This window comes from Hypanus sabinus, chromosome 1 (assembly GCF_030144855.1).
Source record: "Hypanus sabinus isolate sHypSab1 chromosome 1, sHypSab1.hap1, whole genome shotgun sequence".
Lineage (NCBI taxonomy): Eukaryota > Metazoa > Chordata > Chondrichthyes > Myliobatiformes > Dasyatidae > Hypanus > Hypanus sabinus.
The window spans coordinates 109,417,031-109,434,331 of NC_082706.1; the positions used below are offsets into that span (position 1 = coordinate 109,417,031).

The 17,301-nt window shown below is 38.5% G+C and overlaps 1 protein-coding gene across 1 annotated transcript in view; it reads right to left on the reverse strand.

Annotated features, from left to right (window-relative positions):
* The window catches only part of wnt3a (wingless-type MMTV integration site family, member 3A), a 70,958-nt gene extending 61,910 nt beyond the window's left edge, over positions 1-9,048 (reverse strand). Inside the window, exon 1 of the mRNA XM_059944900.1 lies at positions 8,972-9,048. Within this exon, the coding sequence (XP_059800883.1) occupies positions 8,972-9,048 (77 nt within the window). The remainder of the gene's footprint in view (positions 1-8,971) is intronic.
* Between the last annotated feature and the right edge of the window lie 8,253 nt (positions 9,049-17,301).

Genomic DNA, 17,301 nt, shown 5'->3' on the forward strand with positions numbered 1-17,301 from the left:
TTTTAGGAGCAGTATATAAACAAATGTAGACAGAAAATCAATGGAATCAGCCGGTGTCACTCCAGTATGGTATGGTATGATGGCAAAAGCTACTTCAAGTGTTATGTTCGTTTTCAAAAACCAGAAGAACTCTATAGATGTTTAAAATCTGAAGTATAAACATCATTTAAAAAAGCTAGAGATGATGAAAGGTCGTCAACCTGAAACATGGATTATCGTTCTCTCCATAGATGCTGAGTGGCCTGTTGGGTGCTCCTAATATTTTCTGTTTTAATTCCATTAGCCTTTCCTGGATTAATTGGAATAGAACTAGCTGGAGATTCCCATTGGTTGGAAAAGTAGAAACGAGTACTGGAGATTCTGCTGACTAGTGTGGTGGATAAGGAGGGATAGTGTATAAATATAAATCTTCATGCTACAGTATTTGTGACTGGAAGACATTTCAAAATATAGTAAAGCCAGTGGAGTATCCTTGACGTGCAGTAACAATGGTCCAATTTTGATTCTGATTCTTAAATTGTGGGGTCGTCACGGGCTTAACACTGTTTTATGAGGTTTACATATGAACTTGGAGGAAAGATTGGCATAAATTTGTGAGATGACAGCTATTTCAAGAAAATAAAAGGATGTGTAAGAGGGCTAACAGTTGAAACCCCTTTGAATACTAATATGATCACAGCAAAATCCATTCAGCTAAAGGAAAGGAGTCTTTTATGATATCAACTGGCATGGTGGGCAGGAGGTTGACCAGTCAGAAATTCAGTGTCAAACACAGCAGGAGTTGATCTTCATGAAGAAATCACGGGCAAGATGGGAAAACCACTGGAGATACCATGGCATTAAATATAGAAGACTCACCCCTGATTCATCTTCATACTGGTAAGCTAACAAATGGTACTTGCTTGAATTTCAATCCCTTTAGTTCTTTCTTGCTTCCACTGAACTCAAATAAAACTAAATATTAGGAGTGGAATATACCTATTAATATGGTGCTCAAGTGGCACTAACTACCTCAGGTTTTACCCTAAAGAGGGAGAAATGAGCAGGTTTTCCTTCCTTGAGGATGCCAATGGACCAAGGTTTTGCAGGACTATGAGAGCCATCTAACACAATATGAAACACAGCAGAGGCAAGGGACAGAAAATATTCTCAGCCTGAATCATACTCAGACCATGAGCTGGTCTTGTAAATACAGTGGAAGGAAATGTAGCCCATTAGAAACTGAGAAATATTAAGAAACCATTAAATATAAATAAATGAACAAAATAAGCTTGTTTCATCATTTTCTGGCTCATGTTCCATGAATCATTTTATAATAACTGTTTATCTATTTTATTTGTTTATTTATTTTATTCATAAACAGTATGAACATGGTAAGCCTGGGACCAAGGCACAAGTTCAGTTGCTACTTCTGACTGAAGTTGGCAGGCTTGACTTGCAGTGCTTTTGATTTAAATGAATGGTTATAGATAAAGGAAGCAGTGTGCACTTTTATTACACAAATTGTTGAGATACTAATTGACATGAGATGAAGTTTCAGGCTTGGGATCTAGTTTTTCATATATACAGAATATGTAGAAAATTAGTTTTCTTATATACTGTATAGATAGACAACTAGTTTCCAAACCTGGTACTCCATCTCATATTGATTAGTATCTCAACTATTTGTGTAAAAAAAAACTCACAGAAAGATGCATAAATAACCATAGCTGAAGCTGATTTATGAGGTAAGGTGTCAGTTTTAAATTCTAGTGCAATACCGTTTCTTTATTTGTCATATAATTGTGATTTTTAGGCACTATCAATTATTTTGATAGTTCATTTAAACCTGTTTCTCTAGCTGCACAAGTCTAATGTACACTGTGAGATACATGGTTAACTTACGTTTGACTGTGTTACGATAACATTATTGCATTTCAGGAAATATTAAGCATTCACCTAGCATTTCTTTCATATTGGTTAGATTTGGAGTGAAGAATGTGTACTGAGAACAACATTAGATGTACTTCAAAATCAAATAATAACCTGGTAAGCTATAAGCATGTGATACATTAGAATCAACATGCAATAAAGAGAGGCAAACAATCTCACAACCATTGAATTAGATCTTTGTTCACTCTTTCATGCCACATCCAATAATGAGTGGTGGTGGGCAATTAAATTGTCAACAGGAGAAGGTGATTTATCTTTTAACAGGATAGAAGTAACTAATGAATGCAAATGCAAGGCTGAGATATTTACAAGTATTTGCAGGTAGACAGACAGTAATATTAAGTGGATTATCCATCTCAGCCTCCTTTTTAAATCTCTACCATTAGAGTGTATCAGCCAATATGAATTCTTCTGTGGGATCTAGAAATTGTTTCAAGTACTGGATACTGCAAAGGCTAGGGGACTGGTTAGCATTCCAAGTATTTTAGTATAGCCACAGCATTGGCTGTACTCATTCCTCAAATAACATTTCACCTGAAATCTTAACTTAGATTTTTGTTCTTTCCATGGATGCTGCTGAACGGCTGAGTTTTTCTCATATTTTCTGTTCATACCAGGCATGATGATTGAAAATGTTCAAAGCTCATGTTGAAGGATGTCAATAGACAATAGACAATAGACAGTAGGTGCAGGAGTAGGCCATTCAGCCCTTCTAGCTGGCACCACCATTCACTGTGATCATGGCTGATCATACACAATCAGTACTCCGTTCCTGCCCTCTCCCCATATCCCTTGGCCCCGCTATCTATAAGAGCTCAACAAGTACTATCACAAAACTGGCCTTAAACATTCCTTCACTCAGTCACAATTTCCTGTTATGGCTAAGATTCCTTGTTAGGTTCTAAAGGTATTTGAAGACTAAATTTCCAGAAGGAGAAAGCCAAGACCAGAATATCTGCTGCTTCTTAATTTCCTCAGCATTCCATGATTATTGATTATGTATCCTGTTAACTCATGAGAAGTGGTTTCTGGGTAGAAGTGACTGACAAGATATGCTCCTTTCCACCATCACTTACACTTTATAGTTATGCTGCGAGACAGGTGATCAATAACACGAGATCATTGCTTCCTCAACATACAAAAAAATGTTGTTGCCATGTGGCATACAGTGCTGTCCCTTGATTCATTAAACCCCCTCCCATAATAAAATGATACATAATGATTATCTTTATTGCCAAATGATGCAGTGAATGATTTCTTACAACCTGAGCACTGTGAAATCTTTTCACAGGATACGTATCATGCTGGCCAGGATCTGACTAGGTAATTGCAAGGACATTGGATGGTATGTTTTGAAATCCTCACAGACATGGCATGCATGCCATTATTTGTATAGTAAACAGTTACAATGACATTGCTATTTAGAAATTATGTTATTGTTCAATTGTCTTTTTAAAAATATTAATAATTTTTGAACAGGCTTCTAAGATGCTTAATTTGCTCCATCAGTCACTGTTATATGCCTATCAGTAGTAAATCAATGAATACATGTAAATAAGCAACAGGACTCATGCTTTTTCCAGAGATTATCAATGATAGTTTCCATTCAAAATTACCTTAGCAAGTAAGAGAGTTTTTAGAAGATTATTGCCAATTTGAGCATACACGCTCAATGAGATTATCATTGAGGTTAGAGGGGCACCCTTTCAAAACAGAGATGTGGAGAAATTTCTTCAGCTAATGGGTGGTGAATTTGTGGAATTTGTTGCCACATGCAGCTGTGGAGGCCAGGTCGTTGGGAGTATTTAAGGCAAAAATTAATAGGTTCTTGATTGGACACAGCATCAAAGGTTACGGGGAGAAAGCTGGGAACTGGGGTTGAGGAAGAGATAGAAAAAAAGGATCAGCCATGATTGAATGGCAGAACAGATTCGATGGGCCAGATGGCGTAATTCTGCTCCAATGTCTTATAATCTTATGGTTTTATTCTTATTCCTTACTACCTGATAAACATCAAATGATCAATCACACTCTTAAAAAGTCCCATTATCCCAGTATCAACAATTTTTCAGGGTAGCGTGTTCTAGATCTTCACATGACTACGTGGAAGAAATGTTTGCTGATCAGATGTTAATGATATGTTTCTAGTTTTAAAATTATAACTCTTTGTTTTTGATTCCCTTATTAGAGGAAATAAGTTCTTTATGTTCACCATAGTGAGACTTCATATTTTTAAACATCTACATTAAAGCATCCCTCAACCAAAAGAATAAAATGGAATCTTTTATAATTTAAGGGTTTATGTCTGGTAAGTCTGCAATGAAAGCTGGGATATCTTCCTCAATTTTTATGTCTGAAGTGATTTCAGTAACCTTGTGGTTTGACAGGATTTTATATACCTGTAAAATCATACTTATATCTCTGCAGGTGTGAGCATGTATGTCTACCACTGTTTGAGTTTAGAGATATATGTGCATGGCTCAGTAGGTTGGTAATGTGAAGATTAAAATAAAGCAATTAAACTAGGTCAATGAAAATGAAAAAAAAAAGTGTTAGTGGTATAAATAAATAATCTTTGTACAATACACAGAATAAAGGGAGCAAATGTAACTAACTCAAAGTGAAAATTCAACTTGTAGAGAAGGATAGATGTTATTGAGACGTGACAGCAAGCCACTCAGGACTTGACCCTAACTATATCTTTACAGAAATGACCCCAAAAATGTTAAAAGTAAATGAGTACCCTTAGTGATTAGAATAGAATTATCTAATTTACAGAGACTTTCTAGCAGGGGTTCCCAACATTTTTTATGCCATGGAGCCTTACCATTAACTGAAGGTTCTGTGGACCCCAGGCTGGGAATTCCTAATTTATGGGTAGAATTATGAAACAGAAAATAACTTAAGATTGCAGTAGGTTGTAGAATCTCCTGTGATTTGGCGCAACATATAGATGCTGAGATTAACTTAACCTGTAGTAAAGGCAAAGAGATCTTGATATGGATTTTAATTAATATATACATTGAGAAGATGAAAGTACTTCCTATTAGAAAGGTAGCTGTGGTCAGCTTAATTGTGGTCAGCCAAAAGGAGCAGAACATACTAAATTTGATGATGATTAATGAGGCAAATTTTGTTGACCACCTACTGATGTGCGATTATTTATCTGACAACAATCATAAAGGAATTTATCTTGGCATCATAAAGTTTGTTAAGCCACAGAAGGATGCCGCTCAACCTGGGAGTGAACTTCCTGTTGGTCAAGCAATCCACCAGTCCAGTTTACATACTGATATGAAAATTATTCCCTCTCAGGGATTTACCTGTTTCTCTTTTGAAAAAAAAACCATGATTCATTCTGTATTTATCATTCTACAAGCAATAAACTGCAGTTCTGAGTTAAAAAAGATCTTCCTTCATGAATCTCCTTTACACTCAGTGACCACTTTATTAGGTACACCTGTACAAACATCTAATCAGCCAATCATGTGGCAGCAGCTCAATGCATAAAAGCATGCAGGCATGGTCAAAAGATTCTGTTGTTGCTCAGTCAAAACATCAGAATGGGAAAGAAATGTGATCTAAGTGACTTTGACCATGGAACAATTTTTGGTGCCAGATGGGGTGATTTGAGTACCTCAGGCATAGCTGATCTCATGGGATTTTCAGACACAACAGTCTCTGGAGTTTATAGAGAATAGTGTAAGAAACAAAAAAAAAAATACAGTGATCAGCTGTTCTGTAGGAGAGGTCAGAGGAGATCAGCCAGACCAGTCCAAGCTGATAGGAAGGTGACAGTTACTCAGATAACCAGGTGTTACAACAGTGGTGTGCAGAAGAGCATCTCTGAATGCACAACACATTGAACCTTGAAGTGGGTGGGCTACAGCAGCAGGAGACCAAGAAAATACAATCAGTGGCTAATTTATTAGATGGAAGGGTGTATATATGTAGCTCCTGGCTGTAAATCTGTAGGCCTTTGTCTTATAGTTTTGTGCACCTCTATCAAAACTCCCACAAACCTCCTTTACTCAGAAAAAGCAACTATAGCTTCTTCAGTCTGAATGATTGCTGAAATCTCTCATCCCTGCAACAGTGTTAGCAAATCCCTTTTGTGCCTTATCTCAGACCTTCTCACCCTTTCTGATACTGGATAATCAAAATAGAATATTGTACATCAGTTGGTGAGATCAACAATAAGCTTATTGCTACTCATTGCGCATTGGAGGAAGTTTGGCCACAGTTTCTGGAGTTGCACCACTGCAGTTAAAAGTAGAATTCCACAAGTGTCCATTAGTGATTCACGGCTCATCCACAGAGTATGGACGGCTACTCAAACTGGCAGGACGTGACTTGTAGAAACCCACAGGCATTTGCACTGAGGCCACAGCTCCCTAGTTGTATATCTATAAGTTACTGAAGTGGAACACGGCATACTCTAGGAATAAAAAAGACCAGCAGTGCATGGAATGCAGATTTAAGAGTTCTATCACAAAGAATATTACTTACTTAAGCAGATAGTAAAGAGACACAACTTGATTTCACTATGTTCAGATGCAAGCTTGCCACCATTGTGTACTTTCTAAATGATGAGAAGTAAGAAAGAACAGCTATCTAAAGACACACCACACACTGTGCATAGCTCATGGAAGTACTATAGGTAGGCACAAGAAATTATTTTGAAAAAGTTAATCGTAATCTAGCCTTTCAATGCTCATGACTGGAATATAAGGTGTCATACAGCTACGTAACGTGCCTTAAGTTCCAATCATGAAGATACAAAGGCTACAGTAGGATAACGCCCTAGCACTGGGAGAACTTATGGGACCAGAAATATTGGCATTACAGGGTTTGTGGAATAAGCTTATCAAAATGATAACTGGATTCTTAAGGTCAATTTAAATGAGGTCATACATCCCAGAGTCATATTCATTGGAATTTGAAGGTTTCAAGATATTAAGTAAAATAGATAAAATTGAACTTAGGCACATTATTATTTCCAATGGTTTGAGCTAGTTGGGGTGCAAACTATGTCTGTATGTTAACCTGTCTATGTCTGAAAACGTCTGGGACACAAGAGGTTGCAGATATTGGAGCAAAGTGCTTGTTTCCCAATCTTCATTTCTAGGTCCCTCCCTGAATCTTCTGAGTGCATTTCCCAGCCCTCTGAGTCTTATCTCTGGTCAGTGTCATAGAATTCCATGCACCTCTCTCCCTGCCTCCCGCTTATCTCCGAACTTCTTCAGATCTCATCCTCCACCTTTCTCTTCCTTCAGTTTTCTCACTCCCTTTCTTTCTCCATTCTGCACGGATTCTGGCTCACCTCTCTTCCCCAGTGAGGCTCAACGCCTGTATTACATTCACACCGATGGCCGGATGAAAAGACGGTGTTGCGCGCCATACAGATAGGAGCTTTAAGTCACACAGATATTAATGGTTTAAACAAATGGGGAAAACTGCGGCAAATTGATTTCACTGTGTACAGCTGTCAGATCACCCGCTTTCTACATGTTGGACAATAAGAAGCAGCAGATATCTAAAAAGCCACAGGGAATCACCCTAAATCAGGATGTGATTTGTAACGCTGGCATTTGTAACAGGTTGGGCAGATGGAACATTGTAAGGAGAGCAGTGGAAATAGATCCCGGAAAACATTAAACGAACAAACAAAGCGAGTAATCGGCGGTGAAAGGGAGATTCAAATAAACAGATAAGTAGGAACATTGTGGGAAATAATGGTAGGATAGGAGCGTAGAGACGCAGGAGAGTGGTGGAAAGTTTCAAGGAGCAGAAGACCAGCTGAAGGAATATAAAATCAAAAAGAGGTTCTGTTAATAAATCCGGTCATAACCGCACCGCCTCCCCTCCCCGCTTTCAATCCAGATCTTGGGAAAGCGGACGAACACATCTCAGAGACGGCTACAAGGAGCTGAAGGAAAATGCGTTCCGGTGTTAAACATCACCATTTGTGGGTGGGGGGGGGGGGGGACCGATAGAATCAAACGAGGGTATACGCATAGGGTGAGAACAATATAAAAACTTTCGATTCAGACACTGAATGCCGCAGAAAATAAACTTAAGTCACTTTGTCGAGTCAGACATACATGGAAAGAAGATTGGCTCTTACACCCGTTCGTTCCCACGACCCCGTCTAAACAGTTTTCAAGCTCAGTTTAGTAACAGCCTCCGTCGCAATATTTGCACTTTTTAACAGGAGAGATGTTCGTAATTGGTTCTGGAATAATCTTCCCGCTTTAATCAAAAGCGTATTCACAGCCAGGTACAATCAATTTATTTAAGCATCCGTGATATCTGGAGAAAGACAACTGGCGTCATAATATAATTCAAGGTATTGCTGTCATAAGAGTTCCTGTTTTAGCAATTCTCTTTTCCTTTTTTTCCCTTTTTCTCAGCTCACCTGGGCGACAGATCTCAACTTACCTGTCTATTTTGCTCCAAGCAAATATTTCCAACACCTGATAAACCAGCAGAAGCAGACACATGGATCCATCCCCGCAAACGCAGTCACATGCGGGCATTCACACACAAATCCCAGTGGATAATTATATAACATAAACAGCATATATACCATAGTATACGCGCAGGCATAACTAACATAGCAGTATACACAACCCTGTGTACTGACTGGCACATAACTATGCACAAACAAACGCCGACACACATACTTATTCACATGCGCTCAATAGAAATTAATTTGCATGTGCACAAGTGTACATGTAAACAAATATGTACACAAACACGCGTGTAAAAGTTACTGTAAACATCGGAGTGCCACTTTCTGCCAGCTCCCCCTCCCCTCGCCTTCGCGATGAAAGGCGAGGCGGACAATACACACACCTGATACCGTATCCTGTAACCAAACCAATTGGAGGATGCTGAGGGTTAAAGACCAAATTCTGTTTTCTTTTACATATTATTTCTTACAGAAAATCAACATCGAAACATTTCGTGCGAGGTGCGTGTCCAAGTCAAAACAAGTTTGTTTAAAACAAAGTTTTGAGAAACTTTTTCAACTTACCACCAAACTGGATAACTTGCCATGACTTGCTTCATGTTCAGTAAAACCAGGTAATATCCAAACAGCTGCATTTCCATAACTAGTCAGCGAATTAAACCTTATTCTTTCAATATAGGTTCTTTGCAATAGAGCTAATGTTTTCCTGTATTTCCTTTTCCTCAGCGTTCAGTAAATGCCATTCAAAACGTCAAAAAAGGCTAGAATCGCAGGAATCAACAAAGTACTGGATACAACAATAGAGACTAAATTATACCAGAGAAAAATATTAACCCAAAAAAGGAGAGTTGACTGGTGTCCAATCAGGAACCATTGCCACAGGGAAAAGGGTGACTGTACAGTCAGGAACTGTCAATCAGGAAAAAGCTCACCACCAGGCGATTAACTGCAAAGAAATATTTTAACACTTATTGCAGTTTCTGTTAGATATAGCAGCTTGAAATATGTATTAGAATTAAACTGCAAACGTTGATGGAGTGTCAAAAGGTGCAGAGCTTAAATATAGTGTGTGTGTCTAAGAGAGGGAGAGACAGAGAGGTTATATGTGTTTATGTGAAAGGGGTTGTGTGTGCATTTGCGACTGTGTGTATAGGTGTGTGAGTGGGCTAGGTAGGAGGGCATTGGATCAGTGGACAAGACAGTGTGTGTATGCAAGCCTGAGTATGAGCATTGGGGGAAACTTGGCTCCCTAGGTTTTCTACTCAAGTCATCCTGTAGGAGTAGCTCTTGGGAATTAGTGTAATGCTAAACTATTTGAAGTTTTGTAAAATTGATAAAACTATCTTCCTTAATTTCCTAGTAGCTTGAAGTGATTAGGTATTATCCCACCATTGGATGCAAACAATGAGTATGAACAGAATAATCTTCCAAATAAATGTATTCAGAGGAAGGAAAGTAAGATCAGCGAAGTGAGATCTATTTCCTTAAAGTATTACCTTTTGTTTAAGCTACCTTTTATTTATTTAAATTCATATTTATTTCCATTATTCATTTCTCCACCTTAATTACAGTCTCTAGTGTTGTAACACATTCATTTGTTGGGAATAAAACTGTAGTGCCTCTGCTGGTGGGAGGTAGCAAATACAAGGTTAGTTCACATGGACAGCTCCCAGTATAAAAATGATCAAAGGAGGAAGTAAGGTTGCAATTAAATATTTATATCAAATACAAAGGAGGTTAATCTTTCCAGAGTCTACTCCTATTCATCCATGGAAGGGCAGTAGATACCACATAAAGTGAATAACATAATATTGGCAATGGACTCGAAACATTAACAGTGGCTCCTTCCACAGATGCTGCCTCCTAAATGGCTGAGTGTTTCCAGCATTTTGTGTTTTTTTTAAGGTATTGGCATTGTTGCTCTGAGGATCCCACAGTTCCTACATGGAAATGAAGGCGTTCCCTTTAGCCAACTTCTCTGCAACTGGCAAGCTGATGCACGAGGGCTGTCAGGGAAATACCTAACTGTGCAAGTTATATGGTCTGCAAAGCATTTCCTGAAACCAGGGTGGATGTGGATTCCATAGGGTGTTTCCTTTGCACTTTCGGATGAAAAAGTGCAGAATGGCCGACTGGTAGTTCTTCAAAGAGCCTGCAGAGATGCCATGGAAGTGCTTAATGCCTTAGGATTGGTTGATTGAAGATTCACAATTTCTCACTTCAAATGATCTGACCAATAAATTACTGTGTAGACCACAATAATATCACCTTTATCTTGCGTACCTAGTAATCCAGTGGTCGTGTGTGTGATCACACAGGATAACCAGCTCCAAAGGGATAAGAGATGTGATACATGTTGACAGTCAGACGTGAGTGCATCTGATTTCTTGTTCTGGCCCTGGATGTGCCATTGACTCCAAGCACTTTTGAATACTTATTTAACTCTGGGGTAAAATATACATCTGCTCCCTCTTTCTGGAGTTTGAAGAATGAGGGGGGATCTCATTGAAACCTATCAAATATTGAAAGGCCAAGGCAGAATGGACAAGGAGAGGATGTTTCCAACAGTGGGGCAGTCTACGACCAGAGGGCATAGCCTCAGAATATTACAATATCCCTTTAGAACAGAGATGAGCAAGATTCTTTGTAAGCCAGAGGCTGGTAAATATGTGGAAATAATTACCAAAGATGGCTGTGGAGGCTAAGTAACTGGATATATTTAAAGTGGAGGTTAATAGGTTCTTGGTTAGTCAGGGTATCAAAGTTTAAGGGGAGAAGGCAGGAGAATGAGGAGAGAAAGATAAATAAATCTGTCATGATGGAATAGCAGGGCATATTTGGTGGGCTAAATGGCCTAGCCTGTTCCTATGTCTAATGGTCTAATCATAGCTGGTGCATCTCCTGTTGCTCTATTCTCTGTGGCTCTTGGACTTCATTTAAAAAGTAAAATTAGATAAGTGTCTGATTTCCTTTTAACTTATGTATATTTTAATTAATTTGCAGCAATTTTGTGTGTTCTGAAATACATTTACTATCTTTCTAATTGTTCATTTTAATAATGTTCTCAACTGTTTTTCAAATACCACTGCTAACCAGAGACACTTAGAAACAATATGTGGCTTTCTGATAGAATGAGCTGTGAAAAAGCCATCAGAGCAGGCTATGGATATGGCCTAGCTACCTAGCTCCAACTTGCTGTGCTTCATGAAAGGGCTGAAGCAGAGATGTCCAGATTATGTTTGGAGCCATCTGGCTGCAAAACACAGTGCAGTTACAGCCTATTATGGGCATCAATAACCCGGTGTGAATAGGGGTCATTACAATCTGCCATCATAATCTTACTGTGTACTAGGGTCACTGTTGTCTAGATGTTCCTTTATTTTTTTGACTGCTAATCCATTTTCCTCTTCTGCATTGAATAGAAAAATCCTTCCTTGTTGTTTCTTTTTAATATGCAGTCAGTGGCTACTTTATTAGATACACCTGTGCACCTGCTCTTCAATGCAAATATCTAATCAGCCAATTATGTGGCATTAGCTCAATGTATAGAAGCACACAGGCAGGGTCATAAGCTCAGTTGTTGTTGAGACCAAACATCAGAATGTGGAAGAAATAAGATCTGAGTGATTTTGACCATGTTAATGAGAGAAGTTAGAAAATGAATGACCAGACTAGTTTTAAGCTGACAGGAAGGGAATAGTAATTCAGATAAGTGTGTGTTATAACAGTAGTGTGCAGAAGAACATTTCTGAATGCACAACACATTGAACCTTGAAGTGGATGGGCTACAGTAGGAGAAGACCAAGAACATACACTCAGTGGCCACTTTATTAGGTACAGGAGAGACCTGATAAGGTGGCCTCTGAATGTTTGTTAGAATGTGGTCCTGTGTACTTTTGTAGGAATTCTGTTGTCTTACTACTCTTTATCCAACTATTCTGTGCAATTACTATGAGAGCAGTTGAACCTCCTCAACCCATTCCCCCACTACAAATGCAGATGAAAGTTACCATTGAATCTGGCTTCACTTCTCTTTCAGAGAGTACATTGTAGATCATAAAAACTTGCACCAGTAAATAGTTGTTATTCAACACATTTTCACTCATCTTTATTTTGTCTGTATTACATTCAGCAAATGAGAAAACAATACTAACTTTTGAGCTTTTAAATTCAGGTCATATTTACTTTTGTGGCCTTTCAAGAGAATATATTCAACAATATAACAAAATATCTTGAGGAAACCAGCTCACAGCTAGATAATATTTAAAGCAGACTGAAATCACCACCAGTATTACTTGCTTAATTCTAATGGCCCTTTATCATTTGAAGATCCTTTGATTCCCACCCTTTTTAATTAATAAAGGTATATAAAGGTTTACAAACTCACAAAATACCAACTAGGCATTTATGAATGCAGCAAGATCCCATGGCCCAGAAATGAGATAGATCACATGCAACAATTTTGTTAATGGTATTAGTTAAGAAAACTCTGCCATGGGTGGTCCCAAGCTCAGCTGTGAAAGGAGGAGGGTTGGGCATGGGGCGAGCAACCACATCCCATAAGAAAAACCAGAGCCACAGAAACACCAACAGAAGCTCCAAAGACTTCATCCCTGAGAGAAGAAGCAAAGACTGGCCCAGGACAGAGGATGTTCCATAATCCACAATAAAATTCAGCCTGTCCTTTGTCCTGTTTTATCAAGCTCTGAGAAACAAGGCACAGCAAATGCCTGGGGCTGGAGAATGCAAATCCTGCCTTGGCTACTAGTCAAAGTGAGTTGAACAAAATTCGCTGCAGAGATGAAAATCTGTTAATATAGTAGGAACAGCTTGTGTTGATGCACTCAAATGCAAATTAGATGGATTATTTATTTCAAAAAATAACATTTTTCTGTAAAGTATAGGGAGCTTGGTTTGAAGTGTGAGGTAAGCTTTGATTGATTGGAAGGGTGATCCCTGTCCATGACAGGTCTGAAAGTGCTCCACAGCAGGTTTTCTTTAGTTTTTGAGTCTGTTGTAGATTCATTGATGGAAATTGGGCTCTATTGATTAATTACCAACTCAGCTATCAGGATAATATAAGGAAAATGAGAAAGAGTTTAATCTTTTTGAATCAATGGTTTATGAGATCTGCAGGAATAACCCTCAGTTGTTTGTGATTGTTTCTTACTCAATTGATCGGCTACAACTGCTTACTAAAAAAAAAGTTAGTCAAGGTGGGTAAAGAATTTCATAAGTATACTGGTACGTGTTCTGATTCTGTCAGGTTTCATAGACCTGGAGTCAAAATGTACAGTAGGTTCTTCCTTTTGTAAAACCAATCATAAATTTACTGCTATCATCTTCTTCATTTACAGTAACATCCTAAACAGTTACTAGCCCTGCGGTCAATGATTCATTTCAGCCATTGGTTATGCAACACTTCAATTCCAAAAGATTGGTCCAAGGCCACATACTCTCCTCCAGTCATGCACCCCTCAGTTATATCTGTGCCCGTCTTATTCTGAACTCTCGAGTGTCTTGAATTCATTTTGCTCCAACATTAGTTTTGGTTGATGGCTTTGCTTTATTTGTAAAGTCTTAAGAATTCAAATTCCTTCCTAAAGCCTCAATATCTGCTATTTCTTCCATTGAGTCATTGTTGCCTTTTAGACATATTGTTATTCTGAGGCTACAGCTACATTTTGAATTAGTGCCTCAGAGATCCTATAACATTAATTCATAGACAAGCAGAAAGGTTATTCTCAATATCCTGGCCAAAATATATCCCCACCTTAACCTCACTGAAGAGAAGGTATTTTATATTTCTTGTCTTGTTGTTGCATATAAGCCTTACTCTGCAAAAAAACAGACATTTGTATTTTCTACAGTATTAAAGGGATGCAGTTCAAAACTAATTTAATGTTTGTGGAAGAATTAGTGATGTTTTGATGTTGTGAATAGTACCTTTCTGTATATTCGTTTACAGGTGTGGGCATTTTCAGAAAGGTCATAGTTACTGCCTGCCTGAATTGGCCTTGAAAATGAGGTGGTGAACTACGTTAATAAACCACAGTGTGCTCTGATCTACTACCATCCTGCTCCATGTTAACCTCCTGAAGGGATGTTGACAAGTCAGGATGGAGTGTGTATAGGAGGGAAACTTGCAGTGGTGACCTGTTGCCCTGGTCCTCCTGAATGGAAGATTGTAAGTTATAAATTAAATTGTGCCTGTGATATACAGTAGTTTGGTTTGATAAAATACAGTCTTTTCTTCTGAAACCAAACTATTTAAACAAACTTTTGATCAATGTAAAATTTTGTTTGATATCACTCTTATGGTGCTATGTTAATGAATAATGTAAATAAAAATAGTTGCAATTGTGTTGTTTACATCTTAAGATGAACCTAAATGTTGCCTGAAGCTTCCACTTCCATTGACATAAAGGATTGGGTTTTTGTTCACATTTTGATCTTGTTCTCCTTATTCTTGTAATTATATATACTCTAGTACAGGGGTTCCTAACCTTTTTTATGCCATGACCAATAAGGAGTCCATGGACCCCAGGTTGGGAGCCCCTGGTCTAGAAAGTTTATGTAACTAAAAAAAGGGGAGCATAGGTAAAGTCCAATCACCACAAGAGAAAACCTGCAGATGCTGGAAATCCAAGCAACACACAAAATGCTGGAGGAACTCAGCAGATTCTATGGAAAAGAGTACAGTCAATGCTTTGGGCTGAGACCCTTCAGAAGGACTGGACAAGAAAAGATGAGGATTCAGAGTTAGAAGGTCAGTGGAGGGGAGGAGGAAGAAACATAAGGTGATAGGTGAAACCAGGAGAGGGTGGAGGGGTGAAGTAAAGAGCTGGGAAGTTAATTAGTGAAAGAGATACAGGGCTGGAGAAGTGGAATCTGATTGCAGAGGATAGAAGACTGTGGAATAATGAAAAGGGAGAGGAGCACCAGAGAGAGATGATGGGTAGGTAAGGAGATCTGGTGAGAAAGGGAAATGGGATTAGGGAATGGTGAAGTGGGGGTGGGGGCATAACCAGAAGTTTGAGAAATCAATGTTTATGCCATCAGGTTGGAGGATACACAAATGGAATATAAGGTGCTGCTCCTCCAGCCAGCATAATTAATTTGTTGATTTCCATGAGAATTATCCTTTAGCTGTTTGGCCTGGACAGGCTTTGGATCTTCACAATGTTGCTTGTTATTTTTTAAACTGAATGAACAATATAAAAATGTTTTCAAATGGTATGTCAAAAATCATTGACTTCAGTTAAGGGTAACCAGGACTTCTTAAAGGAAGAGTATTCTCTAATTATATGACAACAGGTGAGTTAACAAGATTTTAGATGGTGGTTGGAGAAGCTCGATAGGTCAGCAAGTGCCTATAATGTCACATTGGAAATCTTGGTCTGGTAACTTGATTGGGAGGAGAATACTACTCCTTCTCAAGAGCCCTCAGGAAATACCTTTATTGCCTGTAGAAAGAATTAGATATGAAATCTAATTATTGATGCCAGAAACTTAGTTCATCACTGCAATTTGAAAAAAAAAGATTTTGATCTTGTCTGAGTGGTAACGTTAATTACCTTACTCTATTACTCTCTGACTCAAAATATCCTTCTTTCCCTTCACAGGGTTAAGGTGATTACGATAAGGATCACAAAACCTCTGTTGCGTTGAGGAATAAAAGGAATGATTCAGGTGAAGTGGGATATTTTGCTCTGCTGGAGCTTTGACTGATGGTCAATAAAGTATTAATCTTTTTGATCCTCTTGTTGCCATCCAGTAAATATATTTCCTTCATCACCGTAGCTGTGAATGGGCTCAAAGACGACAAACTTACAAAGACAACATTAGACTGAAGGAGTCAAAAACCAATTTAAAATGCTTTTGATGTCATTTTCTGGTAAGTTGCCTGGAACCTAATGTCTAGTTATACCATAGTTGGCACAAATAGTTATATAATTGGTGTAAAATTAATTATTATAGGCTGCTGCCAGAGTGGCAGCCACCACACAGAGAACAGAACCTCCTTCTGTTGATAAAGATACATGGAGATGTGGCTGAAACCCTGGAGATGCTTAGGTGAAATGTAACACTTTCTTAACACCATTGCTTTTTGAATATATTAGGATGTCCTGGAAAGGACATAAACAACACTTTTTAAATACATTTATTGCTTTATTTAAGAAGAGTGTCACAGGTCAGTTGTTCCATACCAAAAGCAAGCCATGCAGCAAGTTTATTTGTTAAGGGCTGTAATTGTAAAGCAGATGAAATTGCTTGCTGCAACACGGAAGTGTACAAGACTCTTGAGAGAGGGGAAAGGGTAAATAAGTCTTCAGAAGGATGGTATTAGATCTACAAGGAAAACATAAACATGGGAATCTTTTACATCTTTAAAAGTGAGCACTGAGGAGAAAACCAACAGAAGATATCAAAATTGATCAATTTTAATATATAAACCATGTAGCTCTATCTGAGCACGGTTTAATAATACAAAATCTTCCCGGTACTTGGAACCTTCAGTTAGAAATCAAACTAAGCACACATTTAACCAGAGTAGCACGCACAAAATACTGGAGAAACTGGAGAAAGCTGGTCAGGCAACATTTATGGAGAAAAATGAAGAGTCATATTCTTACCCATTCTCATCTCCTCATCTGCCTAACACCTCCCTCTGGTGTCACTCCTCATTCCTTTTCTCTCATAATCCACTCTCCTCAATTAGATTCCTTCTTCAGCCCTTTACCTTTTCCACCTACCACCTCCTACCTTCTCACTTCGACCCCTCCTCCCCACCCATGTAGCTTCCCCCTTACCTGGCTTCACTACAATCTTCCACCTTGTACTCCTTTCCCTACCAAACTTCTTATTCTGGAATCTTTCCCTTTCCTTTCCAG